The sequence below is a fragment of the Cygnus olor genome, chromosome 18 (assembly GCF_009769625.2).
Source record: "Cygnus olor isolate bCygOlo1 chromosome 18, bCygOlo1.pri.v2, whole genome shotgun sequence".
NCBI classification, from domain to species: Eukaryota; Metazoa; Chordata; class Aves; order Anseriformes; family Anatidae; genus Cygnus; species Cygnus olor.
In genome coordinates, this window is record NC_049186.1 from 3,599,236 (window position 1) to 3,627,055 (window position 27,820).

Here is a 27,820-nt window from a genome sequence, read left to right on the forward strand (position 1 = left end):
GAGTGAGATCTTCTTTCAACAGCAGAAAGCTGTTAATTTAGATCTGGTATAGTGTATAACTTCCTTTGGAGAAAAAGCAGCTGTATTGAAAGGTTGTGGTAAGAAAGTAATGGGTATTGAAATGACTGGAAAAATAATGAGTGCAAGCATGTGACAAGCTGGACTACCTCAGAATCAGCTTTTAGTAGCTCCTAAAATTAAGCTAACAAGTAACCCTGTATGCTTCTGAGTTTGACTGTTCTTCTTGCAGGAGAGACCAAAACCAAAAATTCCAATATGTCACTTCAGAGAAGCAACTCCACCTTTCATTATCTGTGTGAAGCTGGTGAGTAGCCTGAGCTGTATGTACAAAATCAGTAATTGCTCCTTATGAAAATTAATTTCTATTTACTGGAACTATCTTTTCCCAGCTTTTACTAATTGAACGGTCCTTCTATGAAATTGATTGTGCAGAGTATTTCAGGAGGTTAAAGCATCAGTATTAAGAGAAGTAGTGTTAAGAATAATGAAGGCTAAAGCTTCTGTAAAGGAGCTTGGGTCTGTTTTACCTTCTTGCCCAGCACCATTATATGCACAAATGAGGATGTACAGTCGGCCACCTGGCCTCATTTATTCCTAAAATACTGCAGTCCGATGTATGGCAAAGGCTTTGTTTTTTAAATCAGACCTTGAAAGCCATTTTGTTTGGCACTGCCAATTCTGAAGCCTCTTCCATGCTTGACTGTGCTAACCTTCTCATTTCAAATGGTTTAATTGGCTGAATAACATAACTAGAAGATGATAACCGGCAGCAATTTTGCTGTTATATTTAAAATACCACAGCAGTGTTATAACACAGAAGATATAAAGCAAAAGAGCAAATACACTGTAGTTGTAAACATCAGTTAAAAGGTCTCTAAAAGTAACTAAAACTTGTAGTTGTGTATAAACACTGATACTCTAAAACTGCACTAGATCTGTTCAAAGATAGATTAGCCGACTCTCCTCTTGTCCAGTTCCTTCTTAACTGAGCCCTCCCAACTTTACAATCAGCTCTGAGATCGTAACTTGCAGTTGTAAAGCCAGACTGAAGGTACCTTAGGGCATTATCATGTGCTGTTGGTTGATAAATTGTTGGATAAGCTAGTAATATTACAACTAATTTAATTTTTCATACTACATATAATGGTGGGTGGAAGTCCCTAGACAAAACATCTGTGCAACCTGTTATAAAGCACATTTAATTTGTGAAGTCCTTACAATGAGACCATTATACAACATCTTGCCTGAAAACTCTAGTCCATGACTCAGTTGTGATTTCAGTGTATTTTCTGCTTTTTGCCACTGAGCATTTCCTACTTGCTGATCAATGAACACTGTAAGCCATAGTATCTTTTAAGTAAATTTTATTGGAAATAGAATTTGACCTGCTTGAAATATTTTCAGAGTTTCTGAAATTACTTCTAAAACCTACCTTTGAAGCAGCTCCCTTTTAGCTCACATGTAATAAAGCCAATAGCCATTCGTATGGGGGCAGCTCCAGAAACTGCAGGCAACTTATGTCCTTACTCTTCTCACTTTGTGATTGAATTACGCAGTCAACTGCTACTGAGGTTGGTACCATAAAAACTGATGGCAAAAATACCCTAGTGCAGAGATAGATAAAGCTCAGTGCGCATGGACTTTCAGCAGCATTGTACACTGGGAAATTAAGAATGGCCAAGTGGACAAGAACAGTAATGAGAATAAACTTGCATAATAACATAGCGGAAGTCCACTACAGAGCTTACCTCTCTACAGATTTTAAACATAGCTGTTAATAGTATGACCTCAGAGTACACACCTACGTCATCATACCATATTATTTTTTGAATGTTATAAAGACAAAGAATCAGGTTATTAGAAGGACAAAGACTTTATTAACAAAACAAAGAGCTGAAACCAAGTATTTCTTTAACTGTTATCACATGAGAAACCACAATGTTAGAAAGAAATAAAAAAAAATAGATATCTGCAACAAAGTGTAGGAAGTGTAAAACCCAGTAAAGAGAGAAAAGGACTTAGAGGGTCTAATGAAGCAAGCAGCACTGTTCTGAGCCCCCCCTCCAGAATCAAGTTTGCTGAACCCTCCCTATTGCTACCATTGGGCTGTGCAGTTGATCTTGATGAAGAGCTCTGGCAACCTCTTTCAGCCACTGTCATACTTGCTGTATTTTATTACTATTATGAGTCTTTGTGGAGGCAGGCAGAATCCCCAAAACCCTATTCTTAGTACTTGCAAGGTTGTGCCTGGATTGAAATTGCCACACTTTTCAGTTCTAGTTTTGTCATGGAAAGTAGTCTTCTACCAAAACAAAACATGCTGGTAAATGTCTGTGGTTTAAAATATTCAGATATCCTGTCTGTAGCAGCTTTCAAACTTCTAGGTCTTACCACTAAAGGAAATGGTTTCTAAACAGGCTGAGAAGAGCAGAGTATTGAACTTTCATTCATCTGTGTTGCCATTGTGCAGGCCAAGTATAACGCCGCGGGTTAGTCCTTGCTGCGTTTATAGACTGAACTTGCCTTGCTTTCTGTGCAGCCTACTTCTGAAGGAACAGCTAAAACCAAAACTTCCAGTTCTTTTCTTTAATCACCACTCCTACACTTCCCATTCCAGCATGCTTTTTTCTAATTGGGAGCACAGAAAAAAGTAGGATGGGGGCTATGTACATAAATATTAAGACTGCATAAAATGAAAAACGTTTTGTACTTTATGATAGCTGTTTCTGCCTCTCTGGTGCAATTCACTGAGATTTATCACATGGAACTGTGCAAAAAAAAAAAGTTGCTGTTATGAGTTAAAGTCCCAAGATGATGCGAAAGACATTACCACAATTAGAAACCTAAAATTCCTCTGCAAAAAGGCTGCTATCCTTGTGTGTACCACGTGGGGAAAAACAATTCATGTGTTTGCGAGGTTACAGATTGTATTTTCAAACTATCTAGGGTAAGTTTACCCGGCTCTTGTTCAGGTCATGCAGCAAGCATACCAAAAAAAAACAAACAGTGAAAATGACATTTCTTGTGCAGACAGATGCCAACACAACCCATGCAACCTAGCTGGAGGCTCCCCTTGGAACTGGTTCGATGTTGTGTGGAACAGCTGGACGTTTCTGTAATGCAGAACTGGCTGCACAGCCTCTTAGGCAATTTCTTAAACAGAAGTCATTAACATGTTCCTAAACATCGCAGACTTCTGAAGTTATTATTATTTACCAATATAAATTTGTCAACATCCTTCTGAGGAAGAAAGTGTTCTGCGGCCTTATTGTTTTTTGTTTTGCCACTCACATTTTTAGTTTTGGTACAGACAAAAACCTGCCTGTTTATAAGCAGTGCTAAGAGGGTAATTTCGACGATTAGATATGTTTATTAATTAAGTGGGTTGTTTGCAAGAAATGACTCTGATGGCCATGTACTTGAAGCAGTGTTTGCTTATTTATTTTTTCTGGCAGTCCTTTGCTAGCACTGGCATTACTTCGTTGCCACATAAAATCATTTTTGAAAAAGCAGTCGTTCTGTTTGATTTTTGCTCAGTTTTAAAAAAAAGCTTTTAAAATGGCTTCACAAAGGCTGTAAGCTGGAAGTCTGTGCACTGCGTGTGTGTGTTTTGAAGTTTTTGCTCAGGAGCATAAAATCGTGGCTTTGGCTTGTCAGAATTGTGTAGCAGCCTGCAGTACCACTTCATCTAAGGGTTTGCACTGTGTATTTTCTCTTGCTTTGAGGTAAAAGCAAAATGCTTAGAAATCACTTATTGTACCCTGTTTTGGCATGAATTCCAAGTGCTTGAAATGAAAGGGATTTTCTAGTATTCTGTCTCAGTAATTAAACTAGTTGGATTGTGGAAAGTTTTCAGTAAATTCACTGTTAGACCAGTTATTCTAAAACCCTGCCTTGTTCTGTCAATTCAGTCTTGCGCTCTGGGAATGGAAGATTTGTTTTTAACTCTCCTGCTTGATATCACATCTGGGCTCATTTTTAATTTTAACCCTTCTTTAGAGCAGGTTGATTGTTCAGCAAGCCAATCAGAACTGTTCCATACCCTATGTCCTAACTTGGGTAATCTTGGGTTTATGAAATCATTAGTGGAGACTAAAGGTCATGATCAATGCCTGCATTTCTAACTAGAATTCCCTGTTGCCGCGAGTTTTGCACATGGACCAATGGCAGTTTGAGATTTGAACTGAATTGCAAAACTCGGACCCGGTGCTTCAGAGAACTTAAATACTGTCAAGTATTCTTAATTTCAAGAAGTAGAAAAAAAGTACTCAACATCTTTCCCACTCAGGGCCTTATCAATCAGATAAGAAACATGTTACCTAGGTGAGGCCCTTGCTTAAAAAGTCTACTCCTGTGGGCCCTCGCTGCTCTTCGACAATTCATTAGCTATTATCACTGTTCTTTTAATTGTTACTAAACATCAGAGCTCAAGTAATTTTATGACTGTGGTGGTTTTTGTTGATGTTCTGGATCAGATAATGTTGTCTTCATATATTTTGGCATTACCAGTGCAAAAAGAAGATTGTGGCAGACAGATGAGAACGGCATAGCAGAGAGGGGAGGTAATCTCTGCACTTGAGTCATGGCATGCTGGGTTGAGCAAGAGAGATGAAATATACTCAAGCAGCATTTCCTTTCATGTATAAATTCAAGCAGGAGAAACAATGAAGCAGTTTGGAGGGGACAGGTCAGCTTGTTTTGTAGTTGGACTGACTGGTGAGATAGCCTTGTTCCTTGAATGGAAGGCTTCCAAGAAACAAACACCCAGCTACTACGTGAGTATGTTTACAAGCAGTTCAGCTGATGGGGCCAAGCTGGGAAGCTGGATATGCAAGAAGTCCTCTATGTACATTAGAACCCTTAGTTTCTGATCTCAGGTTCATAAAAGATCCCTGAGCAATTTCTTTTGAATCCAGTTATTCCAGAATGCCAAAGTCCAGTATTCCAGCTCCTTTAATTCCAGTTTGGGTTGGGTTCTGTTTTCATAACTTCCTGGTGTGCCTTGTTACAACTTCAATATGGCAGCTCTGAACCAACCAAAAGAACACTGAAGTAAATTTGTTTACCTACAGCTATAGTTAATTCATTTTTTGTGACATTCCTGGAGTAGACTTAAGGAGGAAGCCAGTAGAGGAGGCCAATGTAGAAATACTCAGAAACGCTGACGTTGACATGTCTTGTAATGACATCACATTCGTGTTAGGGTCTATTTCACTGCCTTCAAAAATGACTCATGGAGCAAACCTACCAGGCTCCTGTTCAGCTAATGCAACAGCAGCTTAAAAGGAAATACCTTTACCTACGCAAAGTATTTCAGTCGCTTGATGAAAGGTTTGTTTCATCAGCCAGGCTAATCATTGTTCAAAATCTACAAAATCACTGTTTTGGCAACCTCATTCCCTTGGTCCGTTCTCTGCAAATTGGAAAACAAAATATGCCAGAGTTGCAGATGTTTATCTCCATTGCTCTCTCAGTGTAGTTCCCTGTGTTCTTGACTGCATTGGAATGAGTTGTCTAACATCCCCCTACACACACCCAAAGATACTAACATGAACACTACTTTCTTACCGTAAACTTAATTTTTGAATGGAAACATTTCTAAGCCTTGTTTTATTTATGTTTAGCTCTGCAAATTGGACTTTCTGTCTGTGGGCTGAAAAAAAAAACAAATTACCAAAAGCTGTTACAACCTGAAATAAATTTGTCTGGTTGATTTTTCCCCCGCCCCGTAGGATTTGACAGGAGGAGCATTCGAAACAAACTTGAATATGCTGAACTTGAAGGAAGGTGTGGATTATTATCATTTTAACTAAAAACCAAGGTAAGGCAGTGACATTGAAGCTCTGTGTGTTATTCTGTATGTGTGTGTGTGTGTGTAGGAAGACCAAAGTGTTCAGAGATTTAGATCGTTTTTGGTAATCTGTGCCTCATTAATTTAATCCTTGCTCTGAGTAACTCCCTTTTAAGGGACCTCCTAGTTATGCCATTGATAATGGTATTTACTCATTGTACTATTGCACAACACTTGTCTACCAAACTCAGTTTGATTGTTGAATTGTATTTCTAATTCAAGTAATCATCAAATACAGGCCATAAGACTACAAGAGGACTGTTACCATAGGGAAGGCTTAAAAATGCACCAAGCAAAGCCTATAACCAACGGACATGTAAAGAGTGTTCTGTCAAACACTGTTTGGGGCCCTCAACTGTTCCCTGCTATTGGCTTATTCCCTGCTACAGAGAGCAACAGCTGGTGCATTGCGAGGTAAAGCTCTGCCTGCTACTAGTACTGAGATTAAAGCATGGCAGCCTCTAGTTCAGGACTGTGAAAAGTAGCACACGTATCATCATTTCTAGTACATTCTATAAGGAAAGTAATGACACTGCCTAACACCATAGGCTAGGGGATCGTGAGTACTTCTGCAGTACTGCCTGCAAGTGGCTCCTTCGGTGCATGCAGCCACTGACTGTGCGTTTGTTTAATAGTTAGTCAGAGAACAACACCCATCTGCCCTGAATTTCATCTGCCAGTGCAGGTTGCATGTATACTCAAAAAGTGTTAAATTATACATGACAAATTACATTATCATCTTCTTCAATAATAAAAAATCTTATAGCAAGACAGTGAGACGCATTAAACAATTGCTGCTGTTTGTAGCAGGTACTTCACAGAGAAAGGGGTTTGGTTTTAGCTCTTCCTCCTGAATTTTAACTTTCAAACGTTCATAGATGTGTATATATATATATAAATTGCTATTCTACTTGAAGGGCTGAGATAGCAGGATTAACTAAAAACACAAAAACCATGATGTAATTACAATATCATGTTACCTGTGCATTTGCCCTACAATCACAGTAGTCTTAAAGATAAATGTTACAGCCATTTCATTTTGTAGTCAATAAGGAATATTCTGAATTCCTAGCAGTTCCCTGAAGTACTGATTCACCTCTGTATTCTTCAAGGAAAAAAATGAAGTTTCAGTCCCTAGAGCTACTTTACTACATTTGCTTTATTTAGTTATAGGAAGAGCTATTAGATGATGCTTTGACGTTAGCTGAAGCAAAACCTGGATTTTTTGTTTGACTTTGGTGTAAGAATGCCATATTTATCTATAGCTATAATGAAATTTTCCTGAAGGTAACGTATCAATAAGCATGGCCATTCTTATCTCAAGAAAAAAAAAAAAGTTAAGAGAGGAGTGCAGCCAAGTCAGGTTTAATACTTGATGTGTGTACAGCAAGCACAGGTTGAATGGTGGCTCCATTCAGAACTGTAGAAGTGTAAATCATTGACAGAAAAAAACAAACAAACAAAAAAAAAAACCACTAAAACCCAACAGGTCAATTGCGACAGAAGTATGAAGACAAACTGCCATCTGGTGGCTACAGATAATGAATTTAAAAAATGGAGAACATAATGAATCTTTGTTGCCTTCCTATGGCATATCTGCACAATGCTGTAAGACATAATCTCTGCCTCTTATTTTTGTTAAACAGTGTACTTCGCAGCTCATGCTGAGAATCCAGTTTGTCAAGATGCCGCAGCACAAACTCTTTCAGTCCTAAGGGCACCTGAACCAAGAGCTTCAGTTTGCAAAGCAGCAGTCAGTGCCTGCAACTTTATTGTGCTGAACTCTACAAGAGAGAAAGAAAAAAAGAGGTCATGTGGAGTAACTGTTGATTTCAGCTGAAATTAAATTAATTCACCTTTTCTTAATGTTATGCTTGGCTTTCTCTGTTGCTGTTTCTCTGTTCTCAGGATACGTAAGCTCTCGAAGAAGAGCAGAGTGTTATGTACACTTGGTTGGGCACTAACTGGCTGCTAGTAGGGACATTGGAGAGCTGTGAGAAGTCCTTCAAGTTCAGCAAATATCACTCTGAGTGAACTCCAACAGTTCACAGGACAGGTTATGTGCAATACTGTGAGGCTGTACATATTCTTCAAGTACTGAGGCTTTCTTGCAGGTAAATGAGCATTTGCTTGCTAGATTGAATATGTGCTGCTAAAGAAACTCTGAAATCTGCTCTAAGAATGCTATTTATATTCTGCCTGCAGTTCTTCTTATAAGGAAATTCCCTCTTTTCCCGTTGCTGGGGTAATCTCATAAAGGAGAAAGGAGTTTGTCCTCTTGAATTTTATCACCTACAACTGAAATATTTCCTGCAGTTATCCATAATTAAGTGTTTAAGAGAGGAACATGGCAAGACCTAACTACTTTCCTTCAGTGTTATCTTGCTAACTGAGCCTCCTCATCTTTGAACTTCTCCCAGAATGGAACATCTCCCAGACTCCTATCAAAGCAGAACATTCTGTACTTCCTGAAGTACTGAGCAGATGGGCAGTTCCAAACCATCTGCATTGAAATGAAAAAGCATCTACACAGACCTATCATCTTTCTTGTTATGAACATGTTAACTCTAGAACATATTCTCCCTCTTGCGCAGTGTTAGAATTGTGAGACTTGCACATATCATGTTATAATTCTGCTGTTTAAATTGACTGGGAAGCTTTTATCCTTTTTTTTGTTCTCCAGAAAGGGCAGACAAACAGTTTTTTGAAACATCTGTGCTGTATTATTTCATTCTTCAATTTAGTCTGAGTAAGATGTCACACTACAAGTCTGGAATGCTTTCAAGAAATGAAACTGGAATGGCTTAAGAGAACAGTCTTCAGCAATTCCATATATTCTGTAGTTAGCTGTGACAACATTGCTAGGTGTGCATTTTATATATTCATGAACCTGTGAAGAACTACATCTGTTGCACAGAAGATACACACTGTATTAGTAGCACAGCTGATCATTACAAAGAAAAAAGCTCAGGAGCACATTTCCATACTTTACCTTGGATACTAGCTGTGGTTTGGGCACTTTCATGAGATCACAGAGGTGGTTACGTTTCTCTCTTACTACTGTTAGTTCAGCTTCCCTGCGTGAGGAAATACCTTCCCGTTAATTCAAAAACAAAAGCATGAAGTTGGCTGCATACATACAACTGCTTAAGCTACCCGTTCGCTATTATATCACTATGCAGGTGTCTATTCTTTCAAGTACATTTCACTACAAGTTCTTGTTGTGTTGTTATTTTAAGAATAATGTAGCCTTTTCACAGCATTTGAAGCCAGATATACCATAAATACAAAACAGGTCTTCAAGAAGTGACAGTCACTAGTAAAACTAGTAAGACTATTCTTTTATATTAAAAAAAAAGAAAAACACCATTTTTTCATAGAAGCTTCTCGATAAGAAGTTCACAAACTTGTTCTCTAAATTTATAGCTTCTTTTTTGATTTAGAAAATATCACATCAAGAATTTAACTAAATGTCACTGGATTTGGAAAACATTCTGCTATCTAGGAAAGCTTTCTCTTGAAGTAGAAAGGATCAGACCGAATGCTAGTGAGTATTTTAAAAAGTTACTGAAATAACGTGGTGTTTACAAGACAATTTCCTAAACAACAGCCAGTTACAAAAAGCTCCAAAATGATGAAAATCCAAACACACTTCTCTTCCATGTTGCAAGTATCGATCGCTAACTGAAATTCTGTGATCCTGCTAATATTGCTCACTAATTCAGTAGATTTGTTTTTCTTAAGTAGTGAGTGTAAATGAGCTATTAGAAAATTAACTCTTAGCACATAAACTGATTCCAAAACTATAGAGAAAAAGCATAAAGTACAAATTAATTAAAAATAAACTTGAATATACATATATTTCTATTTGGACACCTGGGACAATTTAGTCATAGAATCATCTAGGTTGGAAAAGATCTTCAAGATCGTCAAGTCCAACCAGCAATCTGACCTACCAAGTCCCATCACTAAATCATGTCATTTGTCACATTTAATTTTGGAAACCTTCCTAAGCTAAACAAAAATTATTATTTAATTTCTTTAAACTTTGAATTACACAATCGTATGATAAACTCTTCGTAGTTCCAACAAAAAGAACGTTTCAAATATGCGTATTCTAGAAATGACTGCCTTCCCCAAGTATCTAATGCTCATTGAGCTTCCTGATGTTAATGCTAATTTTAATTCTGAAATTACCATGATTGCTTTAGCACTGAGAGCACTTGAAAATAATAAGCAGCTCTCTATGACACTCAGCAATGACTTCAAATACCTTCTTTTGTAAACAGTTCAAAGCTAGTATGATAAAACAAGATTTAAGTAAACTGGCTCTTCACCTTTAATCTCAGTGCAATGGATATGTTGCAACTGGGAACTTAGAGCAAGCCCTGAACTAAAAGAGAATGAAACAAGCAAGGGAATAAAACAGGCAGCCAGTCACACCTTAAAAATGACAAGGTGAAAAGAGAGTATTTATTTTTGTCTGAAATGGCTTATAGGAAGTAAATTGCCTTGTTTTCGTGAGTAACTCATATATGAGTAGAACCCTCCTACTCTAGCAATTTGGTGTGTTCCACTTCTAATTTTGGTATTGTAAACATCCCTTTGTGACAGCAGCAACCTAATCCTTCTCAATTATTTCTGTTAATATTTTTTTTTCTGTAACAAAGACACTTTTAACTTCTGAGCAAGCCTGCTCTTAGTTCAGATTCCACAAGCAAGCACTGAATCACACTGGACAGAACACTAACCATCAATGCACACTTAAGCAAGTAAGCAGAATTGTGGATAACCAGTTCTTTCAAATCTGAAACTGTTTTTTCTAATTTTGTTCTGAAAATTTCAGAAAAATGTGAAGCAGGCACCCCTTACAATGACAAACCTTAATTTTGTTTCCCAAATATAAAGTTATTAAAGCTCAAACACTGAAATAAACTGGAAATTAAATAAAAGTTAAATGATGTAAGCATGCAGTCTGAAAACATGTAAACCACAACCTTACAGTATACTTGTTCTTTGAACACATCTCAGTCAATTTCCATGAAATGTCAATGAAGGAAAAAGCCATTTAATATAACGATTAGTAGGATATATATTTTTGATATCTGGCTACTCTTAAAAACACTTTCTCATGTATTAACTTCAACTACTGTTTGAGACTGGGTGTTGGGCTAGTGGACCCATGACCCAGTCATCTGTAACAAGGAAAAATGTTTAAAAAATATTTAAAATGGAAGCTAAACTAATTATCTTAAAGCTCCGTATTTTCCTCAAACGTCCAGGGCATGCAGTCTTACATAAACACTTCCAGTGACTGCAGAAAACAAGCAGACAAACAAAAAAGCCAAAAGTAGGCCTCCTCCTGTCACCTTATGGATCTATTCATTTAGTTTCTTTGATGCAAGAAGTCTGCTAAAAAACAAAACAAAAATCAGTGTCAGCACTCCAAAGCTGCTGGCAGAATGAGCTCCTCCTGTCTGACAGTAAAGGATAACCTTGCTGCTTTGTTGAATTCTGCTCAGGAAGAATGGGATTCTTTATCCTCGCCCTTGTAAGAAGCTAATATTACAGGTAACAGCAGGTAAATAAATAAATAAATAAATTAAATTATATAAAAAAAGTAAATGTCTAAACTGCTTCCAATTCCAATTTGCAGGAATACAAGGATTGTAGCATTTTGAGCAATTAACATTTCATGGGAGATTTGATCTGTTTTTCTTCAGCTTGCACAGATCCTTCCCAAAATCCTGCCTGTGCTCATAAATGCCAAGAAACTGTGCAATTGAAGTCTGCCTGTTCGCACAGCTCAGTCTCTGTGTTCCATGGAGAATTTCCAAGATCTCCTCCCTTTCTATGTTGGTAGAAAAATACAGGTATTTTACTTTAGTGTTGGTATTATACATAGCACTTCCAGTGGGACAATATAATAGACCTTGAGAGCAGGGTGATTCTTTTCACCAATGGCCTAAAAGCTATAACTAGCTAAAACTAAGGTATTGTTCCATTGCAGCTTCCTTACCACCAGCCTTCGAAGGCATGAATGCCTTTTTTCAACTTCAGTGGGACAAAAATTATTTCAGCTCTTATTACTATCTGAGAACAAATTCACTTACCAGTTGGTATCACTGAGTATGGTCATAACCTCGTCCATAATGGCAGGATCCACTATATCACTGTAGGTTATCAACATTTCATAAACCTGACTGGCTGTTGTTTTCCGTATCTACGTGGAAGAGGCAGGGGAAAAGCTTTAGTAAGTGTCCAGAGTCCTGAACAGACTAGCCCAGTGGGCATTTCCATTCATATTTGTGCTGGCTGAGGGAGAAGGAACGAGGGTCAGAGAAGAACCTTTTGAAAAATATTTCCTTTTCAGATTTGTCCCTCAAAAGGAATAAATGCAAGTGTTAAGAACAGCCTAACTGGAGCATTCCTTTTCTTAAAATGATTCACTGAGCCAAAGTCTGCTCTAACTTTTGGTGCTGTAGGCCTACAAATGGATAGGTCTCCACTCTTGAGACTGTAAGTGTCAGCAAAACTCTTAAAAAACCTGTTGGAAGTCAGCTGATAATGAAAATTAGTTTTTTAGACTCCAGTGTCCAGAAGCAGTTAACTTTTAAGTATTTTTCCCAGAGCACTGTTTAGTTGTGTTGTCGGTTGTATTTCAGGAACCAGAGCTAGCCTGCTTCCTGGAATACAATGCATAGAAAGATACTAAATGGAAGACAGCAAAATTGCAATAGAAACAAATTCTGTTTTTTCAAGAAAGCCTGATGACACCCAAAGGGAGGCAAAGAAATTATAGGCTTATTTCTGGATCAGCAGTGCCAATTTAAACTGACCCATCTGTAAAAATAAAATACATTTTTGTAAGAAAGAAAATAGAGATAAATATTTTCAATTTTGTGTTTTATCAGCATTTTATATCACTATAAAATGCTGATAAAACACAAAACTGAAAATATTTCTCTTCAGTTCTTACATTGCCCCTCCTGCAAAGTATTCTCATGTAACAAGTAAACACAACATGGAAGTATTTGAACCAAAACTCTGAAGTATCACACTTTGCTGAGCACCGCATTATTTTAACCTTAACACTAAAGTAATCAATGTTAGAATAAACAGGGTTGATTTGTATTGGCTACACACCAGGCTATTCGATGTGTTGTCAAACTACTTGAATACCTCATTAGTTTTCACAATTTTCATGTGCCCTTGAAATTCCTTTTGACAGCCTCTGCTCTCTCCTACACTACCCACTTAGCGGCTGCCCGTGGTGGAGGTGCTAGTCCTCGCTTCCTCACGGGAAGGTCCGCAAACATTCCCAGATGAAACCCCTGAACACCAAAGCCACAGAAAGCTGCTTAACGTAGTTGGCTGCCATAACAGCTGTCAATCTGGGCTACCAGATCTTGTGCAGTGAACATAGACCCCCTCTCAAAAACTTCACCAAGTCAAAATAAAATATTTCCAAGGCCTAAGATTGCTATCCCATATATGATCTTTTCTTACACATACTCAGAAGTAGTAACTCATTTTTGTGCCGTTTCAATTACTTACATGAAAAAGGTAAATTTCTGATAAACTTTCCTGACAAAAAGGGCAAAACTAGTTCTTGAACCAGAACCACTACTGTGTTGCTACTGTCGGAAATGTTGCAAAACCAACAGTAATTTATTTGATCAGAGCTCTCTGGACCTAATGGTGAACACAACTTCACAGTGCTGGGCGTTGCATAAAAGAAATAAACAAGTTAGGTATCTAAATTGCTTCTAATATAAAAGTAGGGCTGGAAGGTGAAAAAACAGTATGCAGAATAGCCAGCTAGACATTCTGCCAGCATCCAGTAGCCTGTTTAAGGTGGCAGCATTGCAGAGAGCAAACCCTTGAGAAATAAAACCTATTATATACATTAATGTCTCTTTCAGGTGCATTAAAGCAGCATTCTTAAGTTTTTTTGTTGTTGTTTTTTTAACTTTTTACATTATTTTAAATAGGATAGTTGATAATATACAATATCTTCAATACTTACTACAGGAAACGGATGGCAAAGGAGGAGAAACAATTGAAACAGAACTTTCTCTCTCATGTCTCCTTCAAATTGAATCAGGCCACAAAACCTAGAAAACATACAAAAATATAGGTCTTGAGTGGTATCTCTTGACATTATCACTGCAAAAGTACATTTTGTGGATCAGAATGAAGATGTGTATTAGAAAAAATGATGGGGGGGAGAGGAGGAAGCTTTGCTGCTCCTGAGAAATCTCAGCTGATATTCTAAGTGTTGTGGGAAAGCAAACACTGAGTGTAAGTGTACTGAAATTCTTAAGGGTTACCGAGATGCCACACATTTATGCCAAATACAAATATGGTTTTAAAGCTATTGACGGCAGCACCAAAGTCTGTGCACTAAAAAAACATCTTGGATCAAGCTCTCCCATAGAAAACAAAAGCTGAAGGTAGGATCTTGTATGATGCAGGTAAGAGTGAAATAAAAATAGAAGGCATGGGTTACTTTTCATTTTAGGCTTTCCTGCACTCTTAAAATAGTGCCAAAAAAAAAGAAATTAAAATCAATAAAATCATTACTTGAAACAGTTATACCTCAATAATTCTGCCAACTTTCTGCCAATGAACATTCATTCAGCTTTGCAATACTTTGTCTTTTTTTTTTTTTCTCCTCACCCAGTATTGTTTTTCCTGACTGAAACATTTTTGGTTTGGTCTCTCTGCTATCCAAAATGAGTTAGTTTTTTTTTTTTTCCTAAAATAGATAATAATTTTGCTGGTGTTTTAAACTATTTCTAGTGTAATTGGTAAGATTTACTCAATTACATATATTTTTTACTGGCACTATGTGTGAGTCAAGCTCTGCAAGCAAAAAGCAAATGACTGAATGCATCTTTAAGAATGTCAACAACAGTTCGAAATTAGTTAATTTTTTTCAGATCATTCACATGTTTTCACCTCAACCACCCAAAAGATACACATAAAACTCACACAACCTTCTATTACATGTGTCTGCGCGCATTTTTCATTTACGTTTCACATCAGATAGACTTAGTATGTTCTGTAGTTAAATTTTCTTCACTCCTTACAAGCAGACAAAAGATTACTTTCTTCGTTTATTTCATCAACTCACACTCCTATGCTGGAGCGAAGTTTCCGGATGTCTTTGGATCTTTTGATCTCTTCTTTACAAAGGGTAAATAGCTTCACTGGAAATGGATGGCTGGAAATGGGAAGGAAAAAAAAAGGGTAAGAAATAGATTTAAGCAGAATTTTAAACACATTTGATGATTGTAAAGATGCCAAGTTAACATTCAAAAGAGAGGAAAGACACTACCCAGAGCTGTTTGGGTATACTTTTTCCAGAGCAGCACACTGCTTTAGGTGGGCTTTTGGTAAAAACACAGGCTACTTTTGCTACCACCCACCACACTCGTGAGCATTATTCCATTTTTTTATGGAAGCGAAGAAATTAGTATTAATTGTTTATATTCCTACTACCTGTGTGCTGAGGAGTGAACTACCTTTATCCAAAGTGAGTCAGTATCTGCATGGTAATCAGCTAGCCACAGCTTGCATTTACAACAAAGCATGGTGCAATCCGAAATGCCAGGAATTAGAACATTCTATAACCAAATAAAAATTATTTAGTCTATGGAACATTGTAGTGCCTTGGCGGTTCCCTAAGTCCTTCAACCAAACCTTGCACAAAAGGGGATAAACACTGTTCTTACATACTCTACCATCTCACAACCTGGATTCTTTAGCGATGCCAGACAACATAATTAAACCCAGCGCTTACAGTTCTGTTAAGTGCACAAGTCATGAAGCCATCTTTAAATATATCGAGCAAATTCTTCTTTTTCTACAGTCTGGGAAATGTGATTCTCACAGCTTTTTCCCAGACACTCATACAAACACAAGTATGGTTATGATATTTCAAGGATCTAGTAAAGAGGGAATATTACTTTTATTTCAGAACAAATTATTTAATCTTTTGCTCATTCCACTCAAAGCTGAAGTGCCATAGATGCAGAAGAAACTATTTCATATTTGTCTAGTGAGCAAAATTACTTCTGGACTGCGTATTTTGGATATTTCACTGTATTGTGTATGAAAAAGAGAAAGCAAATACCCTAACATTTATTTTCTGCTACTGTGATTCAAACCGTGGATATAAATTCTTGAAAAAAACTGTCACGTAATCTGTTGAAAAACAGAACATTTAAGACAAGAAATTAAGATGGTTACAGGAACAACAAAATGTTTTGTCAAGTTAATGCACCTTATTATACATAGTTTTCCAGACAAGAGGGTTTTGTTTTGTTTTTACTACACTAAAAAAAAAATCTTACCAAAATACTGGCATATCCTGGCAAATACTGGTTTGTTGTTCCATTTTTTAACCAAGTCATTGATCCATTAAGCTAAAGAATGCTGTCTCTACTGCTGTCTCAGTATCACTGAAAAAACACACTGAAAAAGTAAAGTTGCCACTCTTTCAAAGTTGATGATGAGGTATCATAAGAAATTTTCAGAGCTGATTGTGGCTTTCAGAAGCAGAGTCTCAGGAGGGCAGGGCTGATTTAAAATACTCCCATCAGATGCTGAAAGAGCAAATTCCTTGCCATCCACTGCCTGCAGCCATGTCAGCACTGTTTCCAGATTTTAGAGTATGAGAAGTGCAGAAAGCACGTGCATATGGGACACATTATGAGAAAGACATATACGTGAATGAGCCTGCGTATGTCTGAGGACGTGGTTTGTCCAGGTGGATGATGGAGAGTGTCCCTTTTCTGAAGGGAAGGTCTGTTTTTTTCTTACCTTGGTGACATTTCCCTTCCTTCCACTCCCCCGCGATTACACAAAGACGTTTTGTAGACAACTAATTACAATACCTGTAATACATGCTTGCCTTTCAGCACAGGACAATAGCGACACAGTGAATTAGGTGAGATTTTAAATTGGTTCAACAACACAGACATCGCTGAGGAGAATAGCAACAAAGAGACCAATTGGAACACGACCATCTGGAATAAATTTAGTACACATAACCTTAAGTGCAGCATTTTGTGTTTAAAACAGATGCACTTTCCTTTCTGTCATTTGCCAATTTCACATTTGTAATAACTAAACCTAACCTACGTGTGATCTCAAATGACTCAAATAGCTTGGCCTCTTTAAAGGAAATTGAGAAAATTCCTTCTCCTGTGTGGGCACAGTGCCAGCAGAAACAGAGTCAGCATCTGGGGAAAAGGGATCAGTCTAAAGTCTTTACATTATGTAAATTGGGCACACGTGGTACTGCAAAAACGTACGGGTTTTTTTCCTCCTCGAGGTGAACTCAGTTTGAACAGTTCAGCTGACATCACCTGGGTGGCCGTGAAACCAGAGGACAGCCACTGCGATGCTCTTTTATGCTACGGTTTATTAGGCAATAAGAGTGTAACTACTTAAAAAAAAATCCACGGAAGCATATAACACATATAAATCATTAGTCTGAGATCAGTGGGGACATCCCATCTTACAATGCTTTGTAAGACCACCAGAAAAACACTGCATCCACAATGCATGACCTCTGCTGCGGAATGCACAGATTACATACGGGTGAGAAACGCCACCTGTACTTATTCCAGAGAGCATCAGGTCCTGAGTTATCATTCAAAGGCTATTCTGTTCACATTTACAGGGTAATGAGTATGACACTGATCTTACAGTACTTTCTAAGGAACCAGCAATATATCCAGGCTCTTGGCAGACTGAACTTCTCTGGTGATCATTTGCTGCTGAGGCAAGCAGAACGTCTCCTGCAGCTACTGGAGCCATAACCAGAAAATAGCACTTCCGTTCCAGTTTTGCAAGTGGCTTCAGTTTGCCCCCATTTACTCTCCCTATCCCTTGTCCTACCACCAGCAGGTAGCTGACAGTTACCACTGTATTTTCAGAGTGGCCACTGGTGAGTTTACGGAAGCCCAGTACGCGCTGCTCTGTTGATGACAGCTGTGGTTCACGTATGCTGCCCTGTGCCTGCAGCGGTCGCTGCAAGCAGCTAACGCTGCCCACACTACTATGAGCACGGCTTCCCAAATTCGCAGTGCACACTGAGATGAAATCATGAGTTTTCAGGTTGTGCAATCACAGAGAACAAATCTGGGAATGTTGAAATGTAGTATCACAAGAAAATTTTATTTCAACTGAAACATAGTTACAGAAGAAATTCCTTTTCAACTGAAAACTACTGCTCTGTCTGGGAAGGGAGGGCACGCTGGGCAAGGAGGAGTAGCAGGTGAATGCCTGCAGTTTCACAAACGTCGTAAGGCTACATACACCTGCACTGCTGCCAAAAGAAATGGTTTCCCTCCCCCTCACCACTTTCCTAATTTTGGCACAATTTGTGAGCACACAGCAGAACAGATCGAGGAACTACTGCAAGCTGAAATTCACTGGAGGAAGGGCATTTTTAACCTGGAGCAGCTCCCTAATGCCATTCATCATGCAGCAACACAAAACACTGCTGCTAGTTCCAGGGAGAGGGAAACTCCGAGGCTGGACGGGCAGGTTTATGCCAGGTAAGGATGAGTGGGAAGTAACAGCCTGAAAAATGGCAGGCAGAACTTTTCCTAGTACAGCCTGAAACTAAGCCAAGCACAACAAAGGCTGCTTCTGATAGCCTTTTGATTACCTGGGTGATAGGTATTTACTCCACACTTTGCTTCCCTGCTGGCAGGTTCAGCAGGGCCCTGACAGAGCAATGATCCCAGCATGACAACTGCAGATCACTTTAAACACAAGAACTCGAAACAGAGGAGCAACACCGAGTGCTCCGCCTGCCCTGCTGTACACAGACTGCTGCAAGAGCAGCAACACTGTGAGCTTCACAAACACCAAAATTCACCTACAGAACTACGTCAGAAACGTAATGCTGTACATTTGAAACTTCCATCAGCTACAGCCTGAAGGGGCAGGAAACTGCACCGCAAGTTGCACCTCTGTGAGGCGTGAGTGACACCATGTGGCACTTTGCTCTAACAGGAGCACTGAGCTCCTAATTAACATCAAACTAATTCAGTCAACAGCCATTAATCCTGTTGCAATTAAGCCATGTAGGGTATTACTTGTTCTGGATTGCTAATGTTTTATTATATTAAAAAAAAAAAAAGGCCCAGTATACTGCACAATATCTATTTTTAACTTCAAAATGGATTTGCAAATACTTATTTTTATGACGTGACAGCTAACTATGAAGCAGCTGGGTACAGGCATAGTGCTGGTGCCGGACATCCTGCAACCTAAGTTCCCTTGCTAAACGTATACTCAGTGCAGTGTGGGAAAACATGAGGGGGAGGAAAAAAATGGGAGCCAAACACCCCAAGGACTGCTAATGTTTCATTCCCAGCTTCTCAGAGAAGTTTTTCATTTGCTGCATGACAGGCAAGAAGCATACTGCAGAACTGAAGCAGGGTGAAATTTGCTCACCAGCAGACAGACTCTTCGAGAAACAGCCACGCACTCAATCCCTCTTCCTACAGGCACACTTTATGTGAAAGTATTTGAAACTGCACATACACATGGCCTTTCATGCCACTGAACAGTTTCAGGCTCATTTTGCATTGTACTTCTACATTTTTATGACATGGTTCTTAGGAAAAGGGGGTAACCGGTCCCACTCAAGAAACCAGACCCAAGAGTCAACGCTTGTCCATATTCTTCTATGCAAAGAGAATTAGGTGTCAGCCAACAGTGCAGGCAGGCCTCAGAGCCAGGACCCATCCCTTAACTACAGCCAAATGCCATATGCCTAAGTAAGAAAATGCAGACGTTGCATTGAAGACAATTTTGGGCTCACCCAGCTAAATAACGTACCACAGAGCTGATCTGCATGCAGGCTCTTAGAGCACAGCAAAACCCAGGCACGCTTGGCTCTCAGTGGAGTACACACAGAGCACGATTACACCCTCTCAACCACAAGGTAACCTAGATATTACCAAAAACTGCCAGATACAAGAACTAAATTCTCTTTCTTACTGTCTTACTATCTCCAAATTTTCTAGAGTCGGCCTTCCAGAGCTTTAGTATGATAATTAGTTCCTGCACTTCATACGCTCCATTACAGTATTTCATTCCCTTTCCATGAGAATGATCCACTGGGCTGTAATAAATAATTTTTTACTTTTCTTTTTTGGTTTCATCATCAAACTGGAATCAAATTCATTTGGATCAACTTCAAAACCACCCCCTGCCCCCCATAATCCCCCTAGATTTTATTTCAGACCATTTTAATAAAGCATTACAATGGCACCACAGGACTGAATTTGAGACTCGCTTACACAGCAAATGGATATGCAGTAATGCTACCACACGCTTTCTGTTTAGTGACCCATCTGGGAGACAGACGTTACCTGCGATTTACACCCACAACCTATCATCTTCCTCAGTGGGGAAGACTGGAGCTGACGTGTTCCGGATCACTGCCATTACCAAACCAAAAAGAAACGCTCATTCTCTCTTTGATGAATTTTAAATTGTTATTGAAAAATGGACTGCTTTATTAAAAAGGGGATTAATTATCTAAATACACACTTGAAAACAAAAGTAGACTCAACTAAAACCTTTGGAATGATAAAATCTTTTCAAATGTATCTGCTGTGACTAATTCTCGAATCAACAGATTCCAAATCGAGTATACATGCTGGTAGGATACACATTGTACTGCAAATATCTGTAGTTGTGCCAAGATGCTGCTTATGAGAGCTTGTAGAATACATTTTAATATTACTGAAATTAAAATCATTCTCTTCTGAAACATCTGCAAAAAAAACACAATTTCACATTGGAGTACCTTATTCATATTTATCCATTCCTAATCTAAATAATTTCCAGAAGACTTGGTGTGGAAAAGCTGGGACATGCCTTTTTTATTATTCTTATTAGAATCTTAATTAACTTCTTTGGAGATATTCACATTAACAAAAGCAGTAGGATTTTGGAAGGAATAGCTTGTAGGCATGCTATTTTGCAGCATCACAACACGATATTGCCATTGCTAAAAACTCACAGTACAATGAAGAATGTTACTCCAAAAAGCACATATTTAGGAAGCTGGTAAAGGAACGAAGCTAAATGGATCTGATACTGGCCCAAGTCTGCCAGGTGAAACAGACAAATAGAATTTGATTAATTTACTGGTCATTAAACAGTGAACCAATAACTAACTTCTACACTGATTTGAGAGTCACAGATTTTAACAAGACCCTTTCAAGGCTATCTGGTCCAAATTTTATCACAACTGTCATACTTCGGAAAAATTATTTTATCCATATACACAAACATTTAGATTTCCATGCACTCACAATTACAGCAGCATTCAGCAGCAGTCAGCATAAGATTTAAGAGGCCTGTTGCGCAGTGAAAAATAAACAAAAAAGACTTTCAGCAACTTACTTCCCTTGCATGGTAAATATATCGAAACAGCCGTTTGCCAGCATTTGGTCCAGCATTGTCAGGAGAGGTACAGACACCCTGATGAAAGAAAACAATTTAACAATGTAAATAAACTTCCTGGCATACACATATACACTATTTTTAATTAGAAGCAAAGAAAGAAACTTCCTATCTACCTACATACATTTAAATTAGAACTCTAATTTACACAGAAGAGGGTTGCTCAGTAACTTCTGTATGTTGGCTAAATCATCCTCCTTGGCTGAGAAGGGGCCGTTCTGTTGCAGCCAAAAGGAAAAAAAAAAAAAAAAAAAAAAAAAAAAACTAATTAACAACATGCTTGGTTTAAACTTGCAGGGTCCTGAAAACAAAATTAAAAGTAGTAGAACATATTTTTTTCTAGTATCTAAACAACATAGTCTACAACATGTAACAGAAGTTACAAGACCTTCTCAGTGCAGGTAACTACCAAATGAACCAACACACAATGTGTCAGGTGGAAAAAAAAATCTATAGTCATGTTTTCCATTCCAACAGCTGAGAAAAGAAACAAAATAAAGTAAAATCTAAAGTTCTGTTAACAGCTGTGGGTTTTTATTCTATGGAATATTTTCTATTATACGTGTTTGGTAGGTAAGGCTTAGAGAAGTAAATTTCATTACGCAGAATAAGTCACCTTTAAGGAATAACCTTCACATGAGAATTGTACTTCAAGTATTCATGAAAAATCATTACTTAAGTAAAACACAGACAGGACTTAATAAAAATAAAACACAAACAGACACTGAAAAGTGTGTAGCAATATACCATCCCCAATACTGCATTATGTAAAAAATTGATGCTTATCACATTGTGCCCCATATTGAACTACAGTAAACACAAAATATTCTAGCATCAGTCCTTTGCTACAAACTTTACCAAAGGTATGCTGTACCAAATAACTATATTCAAACAAATTTACATGGTTCAGGCATGTTTCATTTAGGCACAGTGAAAAAGATGTTCTATGCATACAATTTTTATCAAGAAAAGCAAAGAAAAAAAAAAAAAAGATTGGTAAGACAAGTGTCAAGAATGTCTTCCTCAAAGAAAGATTAAAAATAAATCAATTAAAACAAACAAACTTTACCGGTCATTCCGCAGGTTGTCCTCAAAGACCTTGAGTAATGTTTCACAAAAACTCTCCATATCACTGGAATCATTCTGGATTTTCTTCATGTACTCGAAAAGGCTCTGGGCAGAGTACCTGAGCTACAACAGAAGAAACCTCAAAAATGAAGGCTCAGGCAATAAACCCCGCTGCAATACACAAAAACATAGACTACACAGAATTACACTTATCCCTTACTACCTGAGGTGTACACCTGCACTGCTGGAAGACTCTTCCAACAGCGGCTGAGTGTATAAATTCAGTATCAACATTTGACAGGAAGATGGCTATTTTTCTTTCATTAATCCTTGCTCAAGGTGGGTTTTTTAAATCCTTTTTAAGGTCTGCCATTGTAGCAAAAAAGACCACATTAAAGATTCATTATTTTCTGTCTTTCAAAATAAAACATCCCTAAACCACTACGATTATCCTACTTTACTTTAAATAATAATATTGTTATGGCTCTTAAAGAGCATACAAGAAGTTCAAGAGGTAATATTTATTAAACAAGCTGATGTAATGCAGTAAGCTCTTGGGCACATGGTGTTTTCCACCAGGCCACACAAATCAGCAGTAAACTCCAGTTAAAAATTAAAAACACCTCAGAAATAATGACTCTTGGTTTAACTTCACTATGCTAATCAGCTAGTTCAGAAAAACAGCAGGAGGAGGTTTCAGTGCTTATGTTTAAGGTTCAGCTGGAAGCAGTCCATTTAGGTCAGACCAGCTGTTAAATATCACAGGCTACAGCCTTCACTCAATGACTGCTCTGCTGTTGTGGTCCCAGCCTTCTTTCAAGCAACCACAGTGCACGCAGGGGCCCAGCCAGCTCCTTCTCTTCCTCCTGGCCGGGGAACAGGCCCAGCCTGTAGGCCCCACAGCTCAGCCACGGCCGTGCTGCCAGGGAGCCCAGCCTGTCGGCCCAGAAGTCACTGATGAAGAGAGGTGGTACCCCCCTATCACTGGAAACCTTTTTGGGTACTTCAAATCCCCCAGCAACCAAACAGCTCAGCCATACCTGTGGTGTCAGGGAGCAGGCCCAGCCTGCCAGCCCCACAGCTCGGCCATGGCCCCAGCAGCAAGCAGGACACTTTCAAGAGCTGCCACAGGCTGTACGAACGCCTCTACTAACACTGTGATTTTCCACTCCAGAGCGAGTTAGGGATTTTAGTTTCCAGGGTCATATGTTAATATACAGACCTCCCTTGAGGTTTATGGCTGAAATTAGAGGTTTCCGTTTTTTTTGTTTGGTTGCTGGGGGTTTAGAGGCACCCAAAAAGGTTTCCAGTGATAGGAGGGTACCACCGCTCTTCATCAGTGACTTCTGGGCCTTCACTTTGGTATACAGCAATTGTTTTGTCTATCCTATTTATCAAACATCCTCACAGAAACTACCTCAAAGGAAATTGTATCATTGAGGATAAAGATACTCAGATTTCTAAATTTTCATGACTGTTGTGCAGGACTGTCAGTCCCCCTGGGTTGTGGTCAAATTGCTCAGGGAAGGACGGGTTCCCCCGTAAGAAACTGGCTTACAGCAAAGGCATAAGGGTAGGTGGGGCAAATCAGTTCTGAGGCATAAAATTCTTTCAGCTTTGGTTGCAAGCACTAAACAGTTTTCTGTTGCACGAGAGGGGGCTATAAGCAATAAGCAAGCCTATACTGTCAGCAAAGATATTCTTTCTGAAGTTCATATATAACATTTTTGATGGCTCATTCAAAGGTGCAATCACTTTCCTCAGAAGATCAGCACTTTTATCAAGAAAATTAAAAAAAAAAAAAGGATTGGTAAAGACAAGTGTCACAAATGTCTTCCTCCAGATGAATAAACGGGAATCTAAGTTTTAATATTTTACCTAATTTAACCTTATATCCGTAACATTCCAGGAGTGTACCAGCACAAAAGAAAAGGGCAAGCAGATGTACACATAGGCTGTGCAAAACCAAGACATAGTAGCAGGATGATCAGAAAACTGTAAGGAAGGTGGTGTTTCTTCATTAGCAAGAAAGTAAACTATATGAAAATATGGGTGTGGACAATCACTTAGTTGCTCCGCACACTTAAAAACGGGACATTTTTCAAATAGGCAGAGCAGACCATACAAACTTCAACATAACTAGCTAACATTTTATCAGCAAGTTAAATTCGTATTTCCTCCTCAGATGAGGACTCCTCTTTTTTTTTTTTTCCCTGATAACCCCTCAGGACAGTATCTGAGCCATAATGTTAACTGCTCACGTGTACTTGCTGAGAAGAATATTTCCAAAATTTTTCCTCATTTACACGAGAACTCAGAATTCACACTATATCAAATGTGTGACATCAACCTTACCCTGGGGTGGCCGCACGAGGACTGGGAAAGGAAATTAGGAGGTTAATGGGATGGAACTCAGACAGCTTTGGATAAGAATTTAAGAGGAAGCCTGAAAATGACCTTGTTCTTATGAAACAGTAAAAACAGCATTTGTCAAGGCTTGACTGCCATCATTTAAGCCAATAGTAGGTACTTCAGTAATAGACAAATATCTGATAAGGCAAATGGTGTTCAAAGAGACCATTCATTTGACGATAAAATTGATGTCCTGTAGATTTTAGCTCCTTAACCAGGGGAAAAGTATGATTGAGACCCTTAAAAAGTGTAGCTGCAGCAAGGGGAGAAGGCAAATACACCTCTCGATAGGCACACTGCGTATAAATAAGGTGTCTAAACAAACTTTCATGAAATCATTTCCTGGTCAACTTGTTGCAAAATTGAAGTGCAATAGTTTTGAAAAGAGTCTTAAGGCAACAACCAGGATGGATTTGTCCAAAAGAAAATTAGTTTAGACACCTGGTATGTAACAGAGCATTTGAATCTCAGCTATCCTTCAGCTATATGCCCCATCCACACATGGGCTCTGATTCTTACTTAGCAGTCCTATCTTGGACAGAGCTGATAAAAACAGCCAGCGGGACACGATGGGTAAGGAACAGACTGCACCGAAGATGTTCTGTAGACTGACATACTCTCCTAATGGTCATCAGTCTTTCTTTTAACCACACACTTCTTAAAGGCCCTGGTATCTTGACAGGTATCTGACACCGTAATAGAAATACACATCAACTCCAGAATGCAGAGAAAGAAAAAAAGCATTTCTCAAGAAGTCAAAAGCAAGAACATGAAGAGGAGGAACAGAAGCCCTGCTAGTGGCGGAATAGTTGTCTGCTACTGACCTGGGAACTATCACTACCCCTCTGGGGTCTATGCTCTGCACGGGAGAAAGCGGACAGTTTTTTCCCGTTATAAGGCCTACATCAGGAACGAGATTTTAACATTACATCGATCACTTTCTGAAGTGATCTCACTGAAATCAAAGAATTTTTCAGAGAAGACTGCAGATGCTCAGGGTTCCCTATCACTGCCATGGAAAACTCAGAGGAATTGATCTACTCCCCCCTTCATGCCTGGAGCTGGGGGCTGACAGAAACACTGCAGGTCAAAAAGAATTTAGTGCTCTGCACCTAACTCATCACAGATGGAAGTCAAGTGAATAACTACTGGAAGAGCTTGAACAAAATCAGCATTTTTATGTACAGATAACTACTAAATGTTCCAGCTTTCATTGAAGCATTGAAACAGAGGAAGACCTACTCAGGGTCAGAACATTCCTGTAACACGTGTGGAAGAAACTAAGTTACACTCAATAAATTACACTGGTTTTGGATCATTTCTAGTCTTGACAAATTTACAGCACTGAAGTGCCAGTAGCCTATTTTCTCAGTAACTTGAAAAAAAACAAACCCTGCATATCATTCAAATTTTAGCACAAGTGAAACCATGTCTCCCTCATTCTACTTGCAGCATTCCTTTTAATTCATCAACTCTTTGGAGAGCAGTAACTCTAAAAGCTCAAGTCAGGGATATTTTAAGAAAAGCAACAATATAATAATTCACACTTTTTTTTTTTCCATTTAATAAAGGAACGCCAGAAATAATTCTGAAATGTATTTTGCTGGAGAACTGTCATTCAAGAAAACTGCCTTTGGAGCCTGTTCCTTCAAACCAAATATGCACTGATTTGCATATAATTAGTAACAGTAACCAGACATTTCAGGACTGTTTGTTCTGATTTTTCACATCATCTACAAATGTCCCAACATTTTCCTTTGTAATAACTCACTCACCTGTTCAAAGCTCAATATTTTCTCCAAGCCATACAAAAAATCATAAATATAACAGGTAAACAAGTCAGTTTTAAGGAAAAACAAACAAACAAAAAAATAAACATAAAATGTATAATCTATTTGGCACATAGAATATATTGACATCAGTATGAGACAGATGGGCTTTAATCTTTGTCAGGTGATTTAACACACATATTAATTCACTGGATACTTTTGGAACTGGCTACTATAGTTGTTACAGATTTTTGGTGTCTCCTGGTGGAATCCTTGTACTGGATTCCAGTACAAGGACAAAATGTGTAAAATTCAAAATAGATTTTTTTTTAAAGGGTTTTAGGATTTTAAAAAATGTTATATAATTTTTATGTAATTTTCATTCCTTGGTGTGTGTGGGGGGGAAATCACAGTACATTCTGTGCTTTAGCAAGATTTTATACGTAATACAGTTAACAGTCATGAAATTATATCCCGACCCCTGAAACTATAGGGTTTGTGAAGCACAGAAAGAACAGCATTGTTCAGTTCTGATCTTTGTATACTGAGAGGACTTTTTACGCAGCCATAAGAAATATGCACCATTGCAGGCCAGATATATAATTAGAAGATTCTTTTACACAGAGAAAGTGCCCTTTGAACCAAGGCAATGCTGCTGAATGCCAAATCCCAAAGGGAATGACATCTTCCCTTTTTTCAGATTACTTTGAATGCTCGAACTAGAATTCTTTCAGCAACCACTATGCCACCACAATCTTTTTGAGATACTCCATTATAGCCCTTTTCAGCAAATCTCTCTAAAAAGCAAAATAAAGAACTGTACTTGCTAAATATACTGCTAAGCAATTAACTATGGAAGAAAAGCCACTGACCACTGAATTACAATATAGCCTTTCTCCTACTAAGACCCTGAGAAGATTTAAAAATAAACCAACATTTGAACTCACATTGTCTTGCAGTATACAAGAAAGCCTAAATTTCTAACTTCTACGTCTGTGCGTGTATTTGTGTACATATTTTTTCAGTGAGAAAAGGAAGAAAGAAGTTATCATAAAACACGCACGTTACTGCAAAACACATACTTGAATAACCCTTTTCCTTTACTCAACATTTTAAAAGTTTGCTTCTTTCATATGGATTTAATAGGGCCAACTCTTAAAACTGTTCAATTTACGTTTTAAATGAGTCCCTG

At 38.4% G+C, this 27,820-nt stretch overlaps 2 protein-coding genes across 10 annotated transcripts in view; one reads left to right on the plus strand and one right to left on the minus strand.

Annotated features, from left to right (window-relative positions):
- The window catches only part of B3GNTL1 (UDP-GlcNAc:betaGal beta-1,3-N-acetylglucosaminyltransferase like 1), a 124,078-nt gene extending 116,422 nt beyond the window's left edge, over positions 1 to 7,656 (plus strand). For all 8 annotated transcript variants that reach the window (XM_040530901.1, XM_040530898.1, XM_040530899.1 and 5 more), the window contains 3 exons: positions 251 to 325; positions 5,754 to 5,842; positions 7,519 to 7,656. In XM_040530901.1, coding sequence (XP_040386835.1) covers positions 251 to 325; positions 5,754 to 5,834 — 156 coding nt within the window. In that variant the 3' untranslated portion in view covers positions 5,835 to 5,842; positions 7,519 to 7,656. The remainder of the gene's footprint in view (positions 1 to 250; positions 326 to 5,753; positions 5,843 to 7,518) is intronic.
- TBCD (tubulin folding cofactor D) overlaps positions 4,989 to 27,820 on the minus strand; it is a 129,796-nt gene continuing 106,964 nt past the window's right edge. For both annotated transcript variants that reach the window (XM_040530895.1, XM_040530896.1), the window contains 7 exons: positions 22,449 to 22,570; positions 21,320 to 21,397; positions 15,012 to 15,101; positions 13,902 to 13,989; positions 11,986 to 12,095; positions 8,865 to 8,949; positions 4,989 to 7,656 (listed from right to left, as the gene is read on the minus strand). In XM_040530895.1, the coding sequence (XP_040386829.1) occupies positions 7,642 to 7,656; positions 8,865 to 8,949; positions 11,986 to 12,095; positions 13,902 to 13,989; positions 15,012 to 15,101; positions 21,320 to 21,397; positions 22,449 to 22,570 (588 nt within the window). In that variant the 3' untranslated portion in view covers positions 4,989 to 7,641. The remainder of the gene's footprint in view (positions 7,657 to 8,864; positions 8,950 to 11,985; positions 12,096 to 13,901; positions 13,990 to 15,011; positions 15,102 to 21,319; positions 21,398 to 22,448; positions 22,571 to 27,820) is intronic.